Genomic DNA, 20,986 nt, shown 5'->3' on the forward strand with positions numbered 1-20,986 from the left:
AAGACTCCGTTAGAAACTTTCGTTGGAAAAGTCAGAATTTTCTACAAGGATACACTAGTGCAGTATCTTCACTCAGTCCTGGACTGGAAAGTAATTACAAACACAATAAACACTATTTTTTTCACAATACAAGCAATGTTTTCCTCTCACTACAGTATCTATTGGTGATACTTACCCTTTCTGGAGCTCCTGTGACGATAGTACATCACACCAACACCAGCAGCTGCAGTTAACAGCAGAACAGCAACAGCCATAACTATTACAACAAACCTAGAAGATTTTCCCTCTTTCACAGTCTTTCTCCTCATTTTATCTCGTTCAGCAGCAGGAACACCTGAAACACAAACCAACAGATGCTGGAGGATCTTTTTGGGGAAGAAACTCTATAACAAGAACAAACTATGAAATGATTGTGCATGTTAATTTCCTAGATCTTGAAAAAAATCTGTAGAAATAACATTAAACAATAAAATATAGTCAAGTGAATTGTAAGAAATGTCTATCTTTATTCATAAAGACTTTTTTTTTTAAATTAGACAATTGTTGGATTAAAAATAAATGACTATATTATTTTTTCACTAAGCACTTATTGGAAAAAAAAATCTAAAATATTTTATTGTGATCATATGACACAAATTGACAAATTATTTTACGTTTTCTTGCCTGTCAGTCTGAAAGCAACATTTATCCATATTTTGTGCTAATAAACACAATGCATGTACTTATTTTAAATCAAATCCCCATCACCTTTGAACCTTCACTGAAAAAAAACAAGTAAAATGTACTTAAAAAATATTTGTGCAAAAACTTGCCAAAGAAAAATTTAGTAAATTTCACACGCATATTTTTAAAGTAAATATTACATATGGAATTAAGTAAACTCTACTTAACTGAAAGTAAAGAAAATAAGTAACTTTAACTTGGCTAGTGAAAGGTTGAGTAATATCTATTTAGTTGAAGGTTCCTTTGCGATACATTTCACTCGAACAACATAGCATTGAATTAAACCACACTTTTAAAGTATATGCTTTACTTAGAAACATCTAAGTAATTATTACAATAGATATTGATTGAGACACCATATCTTCATTTCAGAAGTCATGTGTCACGTGAACGCAGAGACCTCAATACTTGGTAGATAATACACAATGACGGTAACATTTGATGGATTGTTTTTGTGTTTGAATGTGTCATTTTGAGTAGAAAATGAACTCCAAATGTCACAGAATGGCAAGTTACAAATCCTAACAACAAAAGCAATGATAAAACAGTGTAAATACAGCTGGAAAACAGTAAAAAAAATAAAAATAATCAACCTCATTAATTATTCAAGGCCCAGTGCATGATGGGAACACCAGTAACAGAAAAGTTTAGTAATTTTACTTAATTTTATATTGTTGATTTTGCGCTTTCATTTCTACACGATTGAATGAAGTACTAATATACAATTTACTTAGTTTTTGTCATTCTTGCCTGAACTAACTTTTTCATGTAAATTACATTGTTTTTTTTTCTGTAGTATTTACTTCACCACAAAATCATTTTAAGAGTGTTGGTGAACTAATAAACAATGCGTATGAAATAACAGAGGAGTTTAAACAGATGATAAGAAAGGGTGGTCGGAAATGCTACGACGAGAAAATGACCAGAACAAAAATAATACTAACGGCTGGACTATCACCAATGGACAGACAAATCAGTTTAAAATAATTCTGTACTTTTTTTGTACTATTAAATAGAAAAAGCAACTCTGAATGTCACTGTCATTATAACACATTAATAATGTGATTTAAATGCATGTAACCTGAATTGAAACATTCGTAAATGACTCACCATGAACAGACACATTGAAGTATGTGTCACTGTTGATGATCATAGATTGCTGATATTCTCCAGAGTCTTCGGTTCTGGTGTTCATGATGGTCAGAGATCCAGTTTGATTATCCAGCTTCAGTCTGCCTGTGAATCTCTCAGTGCCGTTATTACACTGAACATCTGTACAGATATAACTGAGATCTCCACTGATTTGAGCGATGCGGGTGCCATTAAAATACCACATAATTTCTTCTGCTGGCTTTATGGTAATATTAGTATGTAGAGTGACTGAATCTCCCTCCATCACTGACACTCTGACACTCTGTCACCATCATATGGACCTGAAGAAAAGATAAACAACTTAATTATAAATCTCTTGTTGGATAGTAGGACTATGAATGTTCTGTGGAAATGTTTTTTATTTATTTTTTTACATTGTGAGTAGAGAAATATGTCTGGATTCATAACGTTAACATGTCAAAAACAGCAGAAGAACATCATTGATTTACACATTTACTCCTCAGACAAACATACATGAGTAGGGTACGGGGCTAAAGGCGCACCGGGGTTAAAGGACCCCTTGATTTCATTTTCCTCGAAAACAATAGATGGCACATATACTTGCCAAAGCACTTTCTAAAACATTCCAAACATTCTGCATGTGGAAATTTGTCTGATCCTTAACGCGATCACAGGGCAGAAACGCAAAGTTTATTCTGTGCTAATCTGATCTAATATTTTAGATCAATGTTGTATGTTTTTATGTTTTATGTTGTAGATTTAATTAGCAAATAAGAATTGCTCAAATTATTTACCATATTTTGAGATAAATGTCTTAATGATTTTCAGTTTTGTTCAAGGTAATCAAAGCAACAGTTTTTCAATAATGGAAGAATATGTCAAAGTATGATATTTGGGGGTAAAAGGCGCTCCTGCTGTTGGGGTGAAAGGCACAATAATTAATGTAAAATATATGATAATAAACAGCTTGCTGACTTTTCCATTTGTTTTCATGACATGGTTCTAATCAGATGGTAAATATCGTATATTAAGCTGGATGTCCACCTTAAAGATATTTAATATATTTATAAATAATATTAATATAATAATTTCATATTTATAATGAAACAATTATATTTAAACATATGAAATTAATCATATCATATAATAAAATAGAACTTAATGTTACTACTGTAAATTTATATTAAGTTAATACGGGATCTCATCCAATGCTTTTACAATACTTTTGTTATTTTTTTGATATTTTTTAATATTAACATATTTTAATGACTAAGTTTATTTAACAAAAATGAATTTTATTTATCAAAATATAAAATAGAACAAACTTTGCTAAAGTGATTATTTTGAACAAGTATTAACTTAAATACATTATTAACACCATATTATTTTTACCTGAAGTATTTGTATCAGTAATGTGTGTCTTTTGCCCCATCATGCTGGTTTTACCCCGTTTGACTGTTGGGGAAACTTAATATCTCGTTTAACATAATACGCCGCATACACACACACACACACACACACACACACACACACACACCCTGATTCGTATATTACATATTGCACTTACATTATACAGCCAAGTAATAGTGTTCATTGCATACTCTGCATACTACAGACTCAAAAGATGTGCTGTATGAGGTGCCCCTAGGGACATTATTCAGAATTACCGTGCATATACATGTACTTTTCCTCTCACATACACATATGAAACCAAATTCATTCACATAATATAATGAAATGCTCACACACATACAAGTGAAATGCTTTTACAAACACAAGTGAAACGCTCTCATGCATACAACTGAAAATATTACGCTCACACACACAACTGAAACGCTCACACACACACAACTGAAACGCTCTCATACATACAACTGAAAATATTATGCTCACACACACAACTGAAACACTCTCATACACACAACTGAAATGCTCACACACATACAAGTGAAATGCTTTCACAAACACAACTGAAACACTCTCACACACACAACTGAAATGCTCTCACACACACAACTGAAATGCTCTCACACATACAAGTGAAATGCTTTCACAAACACAACTGAAACACTCTCACACACACCACTGAAACACTCTCACACACACAACTGAAATGCTCTCACACACACAACTGAAATGCTCACACACATACAAGTGAAATGCTTTCACAAACACAACTGAAACACTCACACACACAACTGAAACACTCACACACAACTGAAATGCTCTCACACACAACTGAAATGCTCTCACACATACAAGTGAAATGCTTTCACAAACACAACTGAAATGCTCTCACACACACAACTGAAATGCTCTCACACACACAACTGAAATGCTCTCACACACACAACTGAAATGCTCTCACACACACAACTGAAATGCTCTCACACACACAACTGAAATGCTCACACACAAACAAGTGAAATGATTTTACAAACACAACTGAAATGCTCTCACTCACACAACTGAAAAGCATTTCAGTTGTGTGTGTGTGAGAGCATTTCAGTTGTGTGTGTGAGAGCGTTTCACTTGTAGGTGTGTGAGCATTTCAGTTGTGTGTGTGTGAGAGCATTTCAGTGGTGTGTGTGAGAGCATTTCAGTTGTGTGTGTGAGAGCATTTCAGTTGTGTGTGTGAGAGCATTTCAGTTGTGTGTGTGAGAGCATTTCAGTTGTGTGTGTGAGAGCATTTCAGTTGTGTGTGTGAGAGCATTTCAGTTGTGTGTGTGAGAGCATTTCAGTTGTGTTTGTGAAAGCATTTCACTTGTATGTGTGAGAGCATTTCAGTTGTGTGTGTGAGAGCATTTCAGTTGTGTGTGAGAGTGTTTCAGTTGTGTGTGTGAGTGTTTCAGTTGTGTTTGTGAAAGCATTTCACTTGTATGTGTGTGAGCATTTCAGTTGTGTGTGTGAGAGCGTTTCACTTGTAGGTGTGTGAGCATTTCAGTGGCGTGTGTGAGAGCATTTCAGTGGTGTGTGTGAGAGCATTTCAGTTGAAACGGAAGGTGGTTAAAGTCTCCAGTCCAGTTGGTGGCAGTAGTGCACCTCAAGACGAAGAACTAGAAGCTGACTGTTGAAAGAAAGCATAGTAAACTAGCGCAAGTTGGCCATAAATTCACAGATGCGAACTTCCCGCGGGTCAATAACTCGTGAGCTAAATGTTGTTAATACACAAATAACACCTCGTTTTAATCGTAGTAATGTGACGTGAAGAGTAAAGGCGGCAGAGAGGCAATAATTTCTCTGTTATCAACTATAGTGTCATCAAATTCAGTTCACACATCACTGATGCCCTGATGATTATACTACAACATTTATTTTGAATAAATATATTTTTGAATATTTTTTATGATTATTATTTATGAAAAATATTCAATAACTTCACTGTTATTCACTGTATTGTTGCCAAATTCAGTTCGCACATCACTGCTGTCCTGATGGTTATACTACACTTATTTTTGAAAAAAATTTTTTTAATTGTATACAGTGAAGTTTTGAATTAGAGTGAAGTTACAAACATTTACAATTGTATATACAATTTAAAATAAATATATTTTCCCCAAAATAAGTGTTGTAGTATAACCATCAGGGCATCAGTGATGTATAACCTGAATTTGGCAACAATACAGTGAATTACAGTGGTTACTGAATATTTTTCATAATAAAAATCATCAAATAGAAACTTTTTTTTTTTTCAAAATAAGTTGTAGTATAACCATCAGGGCATCAGTGATGTGCGAACTGAATTTGGCAACAATACAGTGAATTACAGTGCAGTTATTGAATATTTTTCATAATAAAAATTATCAAAAAGAAACTTTTTTTTTTTTCAAAATAAATTGTAGTATAACCATCAGGGCATCAGTGATGTGCGAACTGAATTTGGCAACAATACAGTGAATTACAGTGAAGTTATTGAATATTTTTCATAATAAAAATCATCAAAAATAAAAAAAAAATTTCAAAATAAGTTGTAGTATAACCATCAGGACAGCAGTGATGTGCGAACTGAATTTGGCAACAATACAGTGAATTACAGTGCAGTTATTGAATATTTTTCATAATAAAAATTATCAAAAAGAAACTTTTTTTTTTTCAAAATAAATTGTAGTATAACCATCAGGACAGCAGTGATGTGTGAACTGAATTTGGCAACAATACAGTGAATTACAGTGAAGTTATTGAATATTTTTCATAATAAAAATCATCAAAAATTTTTTTTTTTTTTTTAAAATAAGTTGTAGTATAACCATCAGGGCATCAGTGATGTGCGAACTGAATTTGGCAACAATACAGTGAATTACAGTGAAGTTATTGAATATTTTTCATAATAAAAATCATCAAAAATAATTTTTTTTTTTCAAAATAAGTTGTAGTATAACCATCAGGACAGCAGTGATGTGCGAACTGAATTTGGCAACAATACAGTGAATTACAGTGAAGTTATTGAATATTTTTCATAATAAAAATCATCAAAAATAATTTTTTTTTTTCAAAATAAGTTGTAGTATAACCATCAGGACAGCAGTGATGTGTGAACTGAATTTGGCAACAATACAGTGAATTACAGTGAAGTTATTGAATATTTTTCATAATAAAAATCATCAAAAAAAAAAAAAAAAATTCAAAATAAGTTGTAGTATAACCATCAGGACAGCAGTGATGTGCGAACTGAATTTGGCAACAATACAGTGAATTACAGTGCAGTTATTGAATATTTTTCATAATAAAAATTATCAAAAAGAAACTTTTTTTTTTTCAAAATAAATTGTAGTATAACCATCAGGGCATCAGTGATGTGCGAACTGAATTTGGCAACAATACAGTGAATTACAGTGAAGTTATTGAATATTTTTCATAATAAAAATCATCAAAAATAAAAAAAAAATTTCAAAATAAATTTTAGTATAACCATCAGGACAGCAGTGATGTGCGAACTGAATTTGGCAACAATACAGTGAATTACAGTGCAGTTATTGAATATTTTTCATAATAAAAATTATCAAAAAGAAACTTTTTTTTTTTCAAAATAAATTGTAGTATAACCATCAGGACAGCAGTGATGTGTGAACTGAATTTGGCAACAATACAGTGAATTACAGTGAAGTTATTGAATATTTTTCATAATAAAAATCATCAAAATTTTTTTTTTTTTTTTCAAAATAAGTTGTAGTATAACCATCAGGGCATCAGTGATGTGCGAACTGAATTTGGCAACAATACAGTGAATTACAGTGAAGTTATTGAATATTTTTCATAATAAAAATCATCAAAAATAATTTTTTTTTTTCAAAATAAGTTGTAGTATAACCATCAGGACAGCAGTGATGTGCGAACTGAATTTGGCAACAATACAGTGAATTACAGTGAAGTTATTGAATATTTTTCATAATAAAAATCATCAAAAATAAATTTTTTTTTTCAAAATAAGTTGTAGTATAACCATCAGGACAGCAGTGATGTGTGAACTGAATTTGGCAACAATACAGTGAATTACAGTGAAGTTATTGAATATTTTTCATAATAAAAATCATCAAAAAAAAAAAAAAAAATTCAAAATAAGTTGTAGTATAACCATCAGGACAGCAGTGATGTGCGAACTGAATTTGGCAACAATACAGTGAATTACAGTGCAGTTATTGAATATTTTTCATAATAAAAATTATCAAAAAGAAACTTTTTTTTTCAAAATAAATTGTAGTATAACCATCAGGGCATCAGTGATGTGCGAACTGAATTTGGCAACAATACAGTGAATTACAGTGAAGTTATTGAATATTTTTCATAATAAAAATCATCAAAAAATTTTTATTTTTTTTTTAAATAAGTTGTAGTATAACCATCAGGGCATCAGTGATGTGCGAACTGAATTTGGCAACAATACAGTGAATTACAGTGAAGTTATTGAATATTTTTCATAATAAAAATCATCAAAAATATTTTTTTTTTTTCAAAATAAGTTGTAGTATAACCATCAGGACAGCAGTGATGTGCGAACTGAATTTGGCAACAATACAGTGAATTACAGTGCAGTTATTGAATATTTTTCATAAATAATAATCATAAAAATATATTTATTCAAAATTAGTGTTGTAGTATAACCATCAGGACAGCAGTGATGTGCGAACTGAATTTGTCAACAATAAAGTGAATTACAGTGCAGTTATTGAATATTTTTCATAATAAAAATCATCAAAAAGAAACTTTTTTTTTCAAAAATAAGTTGTAGTATAACCATCAGGACAGCAGTGATGTGCGAACTGAATTTGGCAACAATACAGTGAATTACAGTGAAGTTATTGAATATTTTTCATAATAAAAATCATCAAAAATAATTTTTTTTTAAAATAAGTTGTGGTATAACCATCAGGACAGCAGTGATGTGCGAACTGAATTTGGCAACAATACAGTGAATTACAGTGCAGTTATTGAATATTTTTCATAAATAATAATCATAAAATATATTTATTCAAAATTAGTGTTGTAGTATAACCATCAGGACAGCAGTGATGTGCGAACTGAATTTGTCAACAATAAAGTGAATTACAGTGCAGTTATTGAATATTTTTCATAAATAATAATCATAAAATTATATTTATTCAAAATAAGTTTTGTAGTATAACCGGTCCCTTCGGATCTGCCTCTCTGCCGCCTGCGCATAGTGTTCAATGTGTTTTGTCCACTGCGAGGGAAAGCTCGTTTTGAGGAAAATTAGGTTGCAGCTGCTTGTCTACATTACTACGATTAAAACGAGGTGTTATTTGTGTATTAACAACATTTAGCTCACGAGTTATTGACCCGCGGGAAGTTCGAATCTGTGAATTTATGGCCAACTTGCGCTAGTTTACTATGCTTTCTTTCAACAGTCAGCTTCTAGTTCTTCGTCTTGAGGTGCACTACTGCCACCAACTGGACTGGAGACTTTAACCACCTTCCGTTTCAACTGAAATGCTCTCACACACACCACTGAAATGCTCTCACACACGCCACTGAAATGCTCACACACCTACAAGTGAAACGCTCTCACACACACAACTGAAATGCTTGCATACAACATCATTCTGAAATGCTTTTCAGTTGTGTAAGTGAGAGCGTTTCAGTTGTGTTTGTAAAAGCATTTCACTTGTATGTGTGTGAGCATTTCAGTTGTGTGTGTGTGTGAGCGTTTCAGTTGTGTGTGTGAGAGCATTTCACTTGTGTGTGTGAGAGCATTTCAGTTGTGTGTGTGAGAGCATTTCAGTTGTGTGTGTGAGAGCATTTCAGTTGTGTGTGTGAGCGTAATATTTTCAGTTGTATATGAGAGCGTTTCACTTGTGTTTGTAAAAGCATTTCACTTGTATGTGTGTGAGCATTTCAGTTGTGTGTGTGTGTGAGTGTTTCAGTTGTGTGTTTGTGAGCGTAATATTTTCAGTTGTATGTATGAGAGCATTTCAGTTGTGTGTGTGTGAGCGTTTCAGTTGTGTGTGTGAGCGTAATATTTTCAGTTGTATGCATGAGAGCGTTTCACTTGTGTTTGTAAAAGCATTTCACTTGTATGTGTGTGAGCATTTCAGTTGTGTGTGTGTGAGTGTTTCAGTTGTGTGTGTGTGAGCGTAATATTTTCAGTTGTATGTATGAGAGCATTTCAGTTGTGTGTGTGTGAGCGTAATATTTTCAGTTGTATGCATGAGAGCGTTTCAGTTGTGTTTGTAAAAGCATTTCACTTGTATGTGTGTGAGCATTTCATTATATTATGTGAATGAATTTGGTTTCATATGTGTATGTGAGAGGAAAAGTACATGTATATGCATGGTAATTCTGAATAATGTCCCTAGGGGCACCTCATAGTGCTGCACTTCGACGACAAAACGCTAATAAATTACTTCAAACTCCTAAGAAATGCAGTGATATGATTTTACCTTTTCTACCAAGCTTATAAAAACTTGTCTTTCTGCCGCACTTAATTTAAAACACGTCTATTGTTTCTCCATTTGGATCTGGTGGTGTATTACTCATAGACTGTTTTACCTCACAGAAACTTCTGGCTGAACTCGTTGGTTGCTTGGTAACAGACCTGATTACCCAACTCGATTAAGCGATTTAAGATTTCCTAACTAGAAGATACATTAAGACAGTCAGGATAAGAATCCTAAATCGACTAAAGATTTGCTTCAGTAATACGAATTTGTGAAAAACATGTCAGATCTCAATTTATGACTCAAGATATAACGTTTTCGCCCCCTGATGAAAATTCACAGGACTGGAAAAGTAGCTTAGCTAACTTTACCTTTGTCCACCAAATTATGACTATTATACATTTCGAGTTTTTATTCAGTGTTATATACTGGTTTTATTTAACAAATTCTCTGACATTTGCGTTTCAACTTTCATTCGGCACAGTACTGCATGGTCTCACTGAGCAGGTTCTCCAGCTGGTAAAACGTGTCTAAAATGACTTAGCCTAGTCATCATTTGTTTGCATTGTTGACATGAAGACGAAATGTAATATAATTTAAAAAAAAAGCGTCTTACCGTGCACGAGGGATGCAAACACTGCGAGCACACAAACCAAAAACTTATTTTTCACCATTATTTTCTCCGGTGAGTGACGTGCCATCATCTCATTCATAACGCTTCCTCGTTCCCTCTTCGCTCCTCTTCCGCGTGCTGGACCAATCAAATTGATAGGCTATGGCTCTGCACAGGTGTGTTCTATGCTGAAATCTCCAAATACCCACACTTGCGGTCTTTTCACTCGACCACTATACTTGCATGACGTATTTCCTCTATTTGGCCCAAGTGTTCAAGTAGGCGTAAAGACTGCAAGTGTGTTGATTAGTGATGGAAAGCCGAGGCTTTCTGAACCATTTGAGGTTTTCATCAAATTTGGCAAATGGGCCTTAGTCACATCTGGTGGTCAGACTTGTTTTCCATAACAAATCACCGCAGAGCAGAAAAAGCACGTGACCAAATAAAACTTCGGAAGTCCATGACATACAAGTGTGGGATCAATACAGTTCTATGGTTCTATCTAATCTCATCGACATTAATGTGTGCCAATGAGACCACAGCTCGTGTCATGTGTAGCCTCTAGGTAGCCTCTAGGTATTATAACCTAGCCTCTAGGTATTATAGCCTCTAGGTCACTAAGATCTTGTGATCAGTCACTCTTATCTGTCCCACGCTCCCGATGTAAATCAAAAGGTGATCGAGCTTTTTCTGTAGTTGCCCCAAAGCTCTGGAACAATTTACCTTTAACTATTAGGACCTCTCCATCTCTGGTTGCTTTTAAATCCAGCTTAAAGACCCATTTTTACACTCTTGCATTTGAGTAATATTGTGTATGTTTTTTAAATAACTCGGTGTTCTACGTTATGTATGTACTGTATGTATACACACTGAATGGTTTTGATATTTGATTTTATCTCTCTTTTTTATACTACTACCTTTTCTCTTATTTTGTTTTTATTTTATCTTTTGTATTATACTGTAAAGCACTTTGGATCAACTACGGTTGTGTTAAACTTGTGCTATATAAATAAACCTTGACTTGACTTGACTTGACTAGCCTATAGTCAACGGATTCACATATTGATCAAACATATATAAAATATGCTACATGTGATCATAATTATAGCAATTGAAACTGAAAAAAAATATTTATATATTTTGGGTGTTCTGTTTAAAAAAAAAAAAAAAAAAAATTCATTGTATAGGGAAGTGTAGTGTTAAATAATTAATGCCTTAATTCCGTTTTTATGCATCAGATTAGTGATGGCAGTCTGACACTGAAGCTTTGATACGTGCTTCAAACCATCAACAATTCCACTAGATTAGGAAAGGCACCAGCCTCCGAGGACAAGGCTTCGAACTATAGGTGACCGCGCCTTTTGTTCAGTAGCACCCGGTCTGTGGAATGCTCTCCCTGTCCATCTAAGGGCCCCTCAGACTGTGGACTCTTTTAAAAAAGGCCTTAAAACCCATATTTTTAGAAAAGCCTTTTATGGCTAAAAGTGTTATTTTAATGTTTCTGTTTTTACTCTGTTTTGCATTGTAGCACTTTGAGGTCATTGAATTGATGTAAAGTGTGTTATAAATAAAATGTATTATTATTATTATAGATTTATTTCACTCGTCTCAAAAGCTCCCTGTCCACTATCTGGGATAATTTAGATGCACCATTGGCACTTAACCAGGCGAGGTCGCTGTTACTGAAGCTTCGAGTAATGAACCCATTTTCAAAACAATTATTCTAAGTGGTTGGTTCCATGGTTGGTTCAGATAGTGCTTCACAAAAGCTTCGTTTGCCCATCACTATCAGGTCGCGATTCTCGCGAGGCGCCAATTTTTTTCCAAACCAGCTGTCCCGACCTTAAATAAATAATAATAATACAAGGATGACATGGCAGAGAGAAATGACAAGAAAATATACATATACAAGGAAAGCTTTTAAGTGCATGTATTTACTTTGAATATTTCTTCATAATATTGTATAAATTGTAGGGATTTTTATTATTTATATAACGAAGAGAACGAAGAAGTGAGCTTAATTCAAAGTCAAAATAAGGATAAGACAGAATGTTATTTGCAAATTTTTGTTTATGAATGAAGAATTTTCCGTATAGAATAAAGAAATTAACAACATACTCTAGAGGTTTATTTTTATCGTCATTATAAAGCTGTCCCGACCTTACTGCATGACGTTCGAAGCTTCAAACGTCATCAGTCACGTGGTATTGTCATTTCGATACAAGCATCCATAGACATCATATAGATAGACGCCCTATCGACCATAGATATTATATAGAGACTAGATGCCCTATTGGCCGCTGGGCACTGAGAAATGCGGCCGCCATCTTAAACCGGTCGTACTCCTAGTTTCGTTGCGTGGCAGCAGTTAAGATGCTAGAGCACTGTGGAGTATTTTCCTGTTCTAATCGGCGGACCATCGCAAATAGGGCCTGGGGGATTACTTTTAACATTACCGTACTATTGGTTGTATTTTGTGAATAGAATATTACCAGATAATTGAGAAGGAGCAAGGATCTTTGATATTACTGTACTGAAATCGTAGCCAGCTAACGTTAGCTAGGCATTGTTTACTGCACCAGCCGGTGTTCACCTGACATGGAGAGGTGGGTTAAAGTAATAATTACAAGAACTTCTCGGTTATTTTTAGTCCCGTCCGAATGTGCATCTCAGTAATCATTAACGTTACGGACAATGTCAGTAAAGATTACGGCGACTTTTACCTTCTGTAAAAAGGTCCAGGAAAATTACCTCAGGTAACGTTTATATTAATAGACGTGCGAATAGACCCTCTGTAAATCAAGTAATTTCGTGTTTAAAAGTAGTTTCCTGTGGTTTTTCAAGTATTGAGACGCTTGAAAAGGCATTCAGTTGCGTTCTAGACACTAGGAGAAGTCTCCCCCAAGTGTTTTCTCCCTCCCTCAACTCAAGTCTTTTCCACATACCATTCAGATCAGAAAGAAGTTCGAATGCACTTGTTAGAGGCACGAAACTTACTTTTAGCGCAATCCAATCTGAAGTTAATTCATACATTTTTCGACCAGACATAACTGTTTTATATATATATATATATATATATATATTATATATATAGGTTATTTGTGTTTGCGCACGTGATATCAGGAAACAATGTAAATGTAAAACACACACGTTTCTTCAACTTATTAAAATATCTTACTTCATTGCAACTATCTGTTTCTGCTTCTTTATCATATTTATAGTGTGATTTATAAAATACCTTATATCCTACATCACATATTTTGATTTTGGACGTCTGGTCACTTTATATCTTATATCAGAATATTATATTACTGTTAAGCCTACTATAAATATTAAAATACGCCGAACCATGTGTCATGTATAATAGCTACATGAATGACCTTTGCAGCAAACAAACCCGCGTGAAAATCAGTTCGGTATTCAGTGAGGTATGATTAATTAAATGCGCTGACAGCTCATTGCACCTGCCATACAGATTACACTGAGTGGAGCGGGTGACCGGTCTAAGATGGCGGCCCCACGGCTCGCCCGTGCCAGTCTTCTTATACTGTCTATGGCGCCAGTAGGCAGTGGCGGTCGATAGCATAGACATCATATAGATAGACGCCCTATCGACCGCTACTGCCTACTAGCGCGGGCGAGCCGTGGGGCCGCCATCTTAGACCGGTCACCCGCTCCACTCAGTGTAATCTGTATGGCAGGTGCAATGAGCTGTCAGCGCATTTAATTAATCTTCTTCTTATGCAGTCCATCGATTTCGAAGATGACGTCACTTCTAGGATGCGTTGTTAGAGTGTTGAGGCAGCCGCTGCTGTCGGCGGTGCCATTGAAGGTGGCTGTGAAGCCCAATCCGGGAGCCACATGTCCTGCCGCAGTCGGGACATGTGAGTGCTGAATCTGAGGATGGGTGTGGGTGTGGCTGGACGCGTTGGTGTCTGCGCTGACGTAGCACAGTTCTGTGTTGGGCGCGCTGTGATTCGATCTGTTGGGCCCCCAGACCACATGCAGAGCTCCATGCCTGGCGGTTGGCAGCTGTTGTTTCCAGGACTCCAGGGTTGATGCCGCAGCTTTTCGGGGTCGACTTGAGGTGGTCCTTGTAGCGACGCTTCTGACCCCCAGGTCTCCTGTTGGCTGCGTATATCTGCCCATAGAGGACCTGCCGGGGTAGGCGGTGGGAGGGCATGCGGATAACATGTCCGACCCATCGCAGTTGCCGCCTAGCAAGGGTTGCCTCCATGCTGCTGGAGTTGGTGCGCTGTAGGATGTCCGTGTGGGGGATTTTGTCTTTCCATGTGACACCTAGTATGCGCTGGAGGCATCTGATGTGAAAGCCCTCGAGACACCAAATATGCCTGCGGTAGGGAGTCCAAGCTTCTGCACCAAACAGCAGGGTGGATACGCAGACTGCCTGGTAGACGGCCGCTTTGGTGAAGGTACGGAGATCTTTATTAACAAAGACTCGAGATCGAAGTCTACCAAAGGCAGAGGAGGCGAGGTTTATGCGTGCCTGGATCCCGTTGTCTATAACGCAGGTGGGTGTTAGGTAGGGTTGGGTACCGAAACCCGGTTCCAATAGGGAACCGGTTCCGGCGTAAACGGTAGTAACCAGACCGAATAAGAACGCAACTTTCGGTGCCTGATTTCGGTGCCTGACTTTTTTCACCGCCCCCTATAAAACATCTCGCGGCACGAATGATCCAATAACAAAACATCTCCAGTTAACCAGCAGAGCATACATTTCGTTCGTTTGTTAAATAAGAGACGATCTAGCGCTGAAAATTATTTTCTCTTGTGGCTCGCGCACACCGCACTCGTCTCGGACGCGCGCTTCAATACGTTGCAGAGATCGATCTATTTATGAGGCGCCGTCTATATGAGTAACGTTATGTGCTTGGAGAGTTTGTGTGTGCGTGCTCGCGTCTCAGATGAGTATGTGCGCGAGTTTATGTGTGTGTGTGTGTGTGTGCGTGTGCTCGCGTCTCAGATGAGCATGTGTGTGTGTGTGCTCGCGTCTCAGATGAGTATGTGCGCGAGTTTGTGTGTGTGTGTGTGTCCTCGCGTCTCAGATGAGTATGTGCGCGGTTTGTGTGTGTGTGTGTGTGTGTGTGTGCTCGCGTCTCAGATGAGTATGTGCGCGGTTTGTGTGTGTGTGTGCGTGAGCGACTTTAGATGTGACGTTGTGCATTTCATATAGTTGGAGCATTCAGCAGTATACATGCATGTGTGACGACTTAGTATATGTGTATGCAAGCGTTTTATGTGTGCGTGAATTAAGTTCGATTTAAGCCCTAGACGGCGCCTCATATCTATTCGTTCTGGTGAAATCACAACATATAATGCACACAAAGTGTCCCTGCTTGATATACAACCACTGATGAGCATTATCGGTTTAAAAAAAACTACGCATGCGGATTAGAACCCAAAACCTCTTACATTCTTGACTAAAGTTCAAGTTCAGCTGCAGTGTTCCTCTTCGGGTAAGTCTAGTATTTTAATACCAACTGCAAAGCTTGCATATCAAGTATGAAGTAGCCTATATCAAGTATATTTATATGAGGCTATACTTTGTGTGTTAAATATTTCTGCTCAGTGTCAGATATTTCTCTGTTTTGTAAAAGTCTATAATATATAATATGTAATATAATTGATATATAATATATATATATAATATATATAAATAATATTAGAAGACAACATTTTTATCTTAACTTAAGTGTTTTCGGCTACATCAGCACAATTTTTAATTTAATCAGAAATCAGAAAATCTTTTTCAGAAAACACACACAGATATAATTTTTTTGATAAAGTGTGTGCAGTTTCGTTTTCTTAAGTACCGGTTTAAGAACCGTTTAAGCACCGGAACCGTTTGAAAAATACAGAGTAGGTACTGGTACCGGATAAAACCCAACCAATACCCAACCCTAGTGTTAGGATACTTCCGAGGTAACAGAAGTGCTGAACAACCTTTACTGGTGTGCCATGGATGTAGAATTCAGGAGGTGTAAGGGTGGGGACCGTGGTCTGTGCAATGATCTCAGTCTTTTTGATGTTGACTTGTAGGCCACAAGCTTGGTAGACTGCACATACAACATCCAGTGTGTGCTGCATTGCAGTAGGGCTGTGGGCTACGAGGGCACAGCCATCAGCGTATTGCAGTTCGTGAATTGTGGTTGTGGTGGTCTTGGTGATGGCTTGCAGGCGGCGGAGGTTAAAGAGGTTCCCGTCCAGACGAAACTGTAGGCAAACACCATCGTCGGGGCTGAGGGAATTGCGGGAGAGGAGGGTGACTGCTGACACTCTAGACACTAGGAGAAGTCTCCCCCAAGTGTTTTCTCCCTCCCTCAACTCAAGTCTTTTCCACATACCATTCAGATCAGAAAGAAGTTCGAAAGCACTTGTTAGAGGCACGAAACTTACTTTTAGCGCAATCCAATCTGAAGTTAATTCATACATTTTTCGACCAGACATAACTGTTTTTTATATATATATATATATATATATATATATATATATATATATATATATATATATATATATATATTAGAGCCCGACCGATAAAGGATTTTTAAGGCCGATACCGATACAAATATTTGGTGATTTAAAAATCCGATATTCCGATATATCGGCCGATATATATATATATTTTTTTAATCCAGAAACGTGTAACAAAACATGAACAGATTTTCCCTAACATTAGTTATTTGTAGTTATTTAAGAGTCCTCAGCCTTACTAAAATAATATAATGCAGTTTAAATTTTTTTCAAAAATTTTTTTAATTAACTTTATTGTCACAACAGAACAGAATATATTAAAGTTCTGATAAATATAATGTATATTAAAAATATAAACTTAAGATATGAAACTTAAAGTCCTTTGAACAAAAAAAAATCAACTATTATTATTAATATTGACAGTAATCATTTTTAAAAAATCAATGATGATGATATTATTATTATCTTCATCATTTGTATTATTATTAAACAAGACAAAGGTCACTCCTAATTCTATCCATCTATTCCATCAAGCTAACGTTACAACAAACCATTTTCAATCATCATTTGCTGCCTGCCTTCTAAAATCTACTACTTTGATGTACTAAATACATTATGTGAGGTAATTAACACATGGTTACCGAGTCGATCGTTCCCTGGGATGCGTTTTCATGAAAATCGAATGTAAAGACTTTTATCTCTAAAAACAGATGATCTTATAACGCTAGTATATGGGGCACAGAGTAAGTAAAAGTAAATCGCTAGTTAATACCACTAACAAGGCTCAAAATAGCCTCACACTAACACGGTAGCATAATGAGGGTCCCACATGCAAACCGAAGCATTGAGAACTTTGTAAGTGTACAGACAGTTTAATAAGAAGATACTTTATAAAGACAGTACATTACGCGTTTACAGGCATCATCTAGGAAAACAGTCTCGACTAGTCGAGTCACGAACGCCGTGCTACGTTAGATTTCACAAACGTAATTCCTATGGACCAGCTCACTTAGCACGGCGTTCGTCACTCGATTAGTCGAGACTGTTTTCCAAGATGACGAATGGCTGTAAACGCGTAATGTACTGTCTTTATAAAGTATCTTCTTATTAAACTGTCTGTACACTTACAAAGTTCTCAGTGCTTCGGTTTGCATGTAGGGACCCTCATTATGCTACCGTGTTAGTGTGAGGCTATTTTGAGCCTTGTTAGTGGTATTAACTAGCGATTTACTTTTACTTACTCTGTGCCCCATATACAAGCGTTATAAGATCATCTGTTTTTAGAGATAAAACTCTTTACATTCGATTTTCATGAAAACGCATCCCAGGGAACGATCGACTCGGTAACCATGTGTTAATTACCCCTACAGTAACGCACACTTGGATTTCACACACGTGTAAAAGAAAAGCTAACTTTTATGCACAGGCTAGCTGCTATGTTTGATACTTTTTCTCTGTCTAAATGTTCACTCCTCGCGTGCCTAACTTACGTTTTACAATGCAGGGACTGGAACTACAGATATGCTAGTTATAAATACAGTAATCATTACTTTATTTAGGCAGAATAAGTTCGTTGTGATTTCCAAGCTCATTGATGTTAGCAGTCTTCCTTGTAGAGTGCGCTCTGGTGGACAAACTATGCAGTGCCAACACTCATAACATGGTTGCAGGGTGTTTCGTCCGCTTTTATTTTATTTTTTAAATATTCATTTATCGGCCGTTATAAATGCCGATACCGATAGTTTGGAAAATGCCTAATATCGGCCGGCCGATATATCGGTCGGGCTCTAATATATACTGTAGGTTATTTGTGTTTGCGCACATGATATCAGGAAACAATGTAAATGCAAAACACACACGTTTCTTCAACTTATTAAAATATCTTACTTTATTGCAACTATCTGTTTCTGCTTCTTTATCATATTTATAGTGTGTGATTTATAAAATAGCTTATATCCTACATCACATATTTTGATTTTGGACGTCTGGTCACTTTATATCTTATATCAGAATATTATATTACTGTTAAGCCTACTATAAATATAAAAATACGCCGAACCATGTGTCCTGTATAATAGCTACATGAATGACCTTTGCAGCAAAAAAACCCGCGTGAAAATCAGTTCGGTATTCAGTGAGGTATGATTAATTAAATGCACTGACAGCTCATTGCACCTGCCATACAGATTACACTGAGTGGAGCGGGTGACCGGTCTAAGATGGCGGCCCCACGGCTCGCCCGTGCCAGTCTTCTTATACTGTCTATGGCGCCAGTAGGCAGTGGCGGTCGATAGCATAGACATCATATAGATAGACGCCCTATCGACCGCTACTGCCTACTAGCGCGGGCGAGCCGTGGGGCCGCCATCTTAGACCGGTCACCCGCTCCACTCAGTGTAATCTGTATGGCAGGTGCAATGAGCTGTCAGCGCATTTAATTAATCATACCTCACTGAATACCGAACAGATTTTTACGCGTTTTTTTTTTGCTACAAAGGTCATTCATGTAGCTATTATACAGGACACATGGTTCGGCGTATTTTAATATTCACAGTAGGCTGAACACTAACAGTAATATAATATTCTGATATAAGATATAAAGTGACCAGACGTCCAAAATCAAAATATGTGATGTAGGATATAAGCTATTTTATAAATCACACACTATAAATATGATAAAGAAGCAGAAACAGATAGTTGCAGTAAACTAAGATATTTTAATAAGTTGAAGAAACGTGTGTGTTTTACATTTACATTGCTTCCTGATATCACGTGCGCAAACGTTTCGTGCCTCTTACAAGTGCTTTCGAACTTATTTCTGATCTGAATGGTATGTGGAAAACACTTGAGTTGAGGGAGGGAGAAAACACTTGGGGGAGACTTCTCCTAGTGTCTAGAACGCAACTGAATGCCTTTTCAAGCGTCTCAATACTTGAAAAACCACAGGAAACTATTTTTAAACACGAAATTACTTGATTTACATAGGGTCTATTCGCACGTCTATTAATATTTATAATAATAAACGTTAACGTTACCTGAGGTAATTTTCCTGGACCTTTTTACAGAAGGTAAAAGTCTCCATAATGATTACTGAGATGCACATTCAGACGGGACTAAAATAACCGAGAAGCTCTTGTAATTATTACTTTACCCCACCTCTCCATGTCAGGTGAACACCGGCTGGTGCAGTAAACAATGCCTAGCTAACGTTAGCTGGCTACGATATCAGTACAGTAATATCAAAGATCCTTGCTCCTTCTCAATTATCTGGTAATATTCTATTCACAAAATACAACCAATAGTACGGTAATGTTAAAAGTAATCCCCCAGGCCCTATTTGCGATGGTCCGCCGATTAGAACAGGAAAATACTCCACAGTGCTCTAGCATCTTAACTGCTGCCACGCAACGAAACTAGGAGTACGACCGGTTTAAGATGGCGGCCGCATTTCTCAGTGCCCAGCGGCCAATAGGGCATCTAGTCTTTATATAATATCTATGCAAGCATCGGCACAGACACTGCTTTGAAAACTGCGTCGGCGCTTTAGAGCCCCTCTATCTACCGTCCCATCACTAGTTTGGATTACTGGATGGGACACACTTATAGTCTTGCAAAAAAATGTAAGCTTTACAGAGCTTTTATTTATTATATTTTCAATACTTTGCATTTTTAAATAAACTTCTACATGTCTGCTCAGTAGTCGCTATATATTATTACCAGAAGACACAAATTTAAAATTGTGGTGCTTCTAATTAAAGCTGCAGTCGGCAAGTCTGGCAGATTGGGTCATTAGCATAGACTGGTCATTAGCCAAAATTTTGAATGTTTACAACTCTCATGCCCCTCCCCACTACCAGCGAGCACCCTCCCATCGAGGTCGTGCTCGTCAGTGCGTCACTGTGCGTGTGTACCTGATTTTCTGTGAACGCGTCCGTCTCTTCAGCATCTATCAACACCATGGACTCAGAGGTAGGCTGCCCTGGCTAATCTATCCATAGATAGCAATAACCGAGGAATTGGAAGCTTGTTAGTAGATTTTCTCTCCGCCATCACGCTTCATGCAATCTCCAGGCGAACTTCAGGCGTGGCGTGTGCATGTGATATTAACGTGCGCGAGTGAGGGGGGATCTGTGGCGTGTGCACGACCTGTGAT

The 20,986-nt window shown here is 36.6% G+C and overlaps 1 protein-coding gene across 1 annotated transcript in view; it reads right to left on the reverse strand.

Annotated features, from left to right (window-relative positions):
• The window catches only part of LOC309476063 (uncharacterized protein), a 204,092-nt gene that overhangs the window by 16,896 nt on the left and 166,210 nt on the right, over positions 1-20,986 (reverse strand). Inside the window, exons 1-2 of the mRNA XM_082139213.1 lie at positions 10,345-10,464; positions 1,834-2,156 (exon numbers count right to left, since the gene is read on the reverse strand). Of these exons, the coding sequence (XP_081995339.1) occupies positions 1,834-2,119 (286 nt within the window). The 5' untranslated portion in view covers positions 2,120-2,156; positions 10,345-10,464. Of the gene's footprint in view, positions 1-1,833; positions 2,157-10,344 lie in introns of the transcript that reaches the window.

Source organism: Leuciscus leuciscus (assembly GCF_965113295.1).
Source record: "Leuciscus leuciscus genome assembly, chromosome: 15".
In the NCBI taxonomy this organism is placed as follows: domain Eukaryota; kingdom Metazoa; phylum Chordata; class Actinopteri; order Cypriniformes; family Leuciscidae; genus Leuciscus; species Leuciscus leuciscus.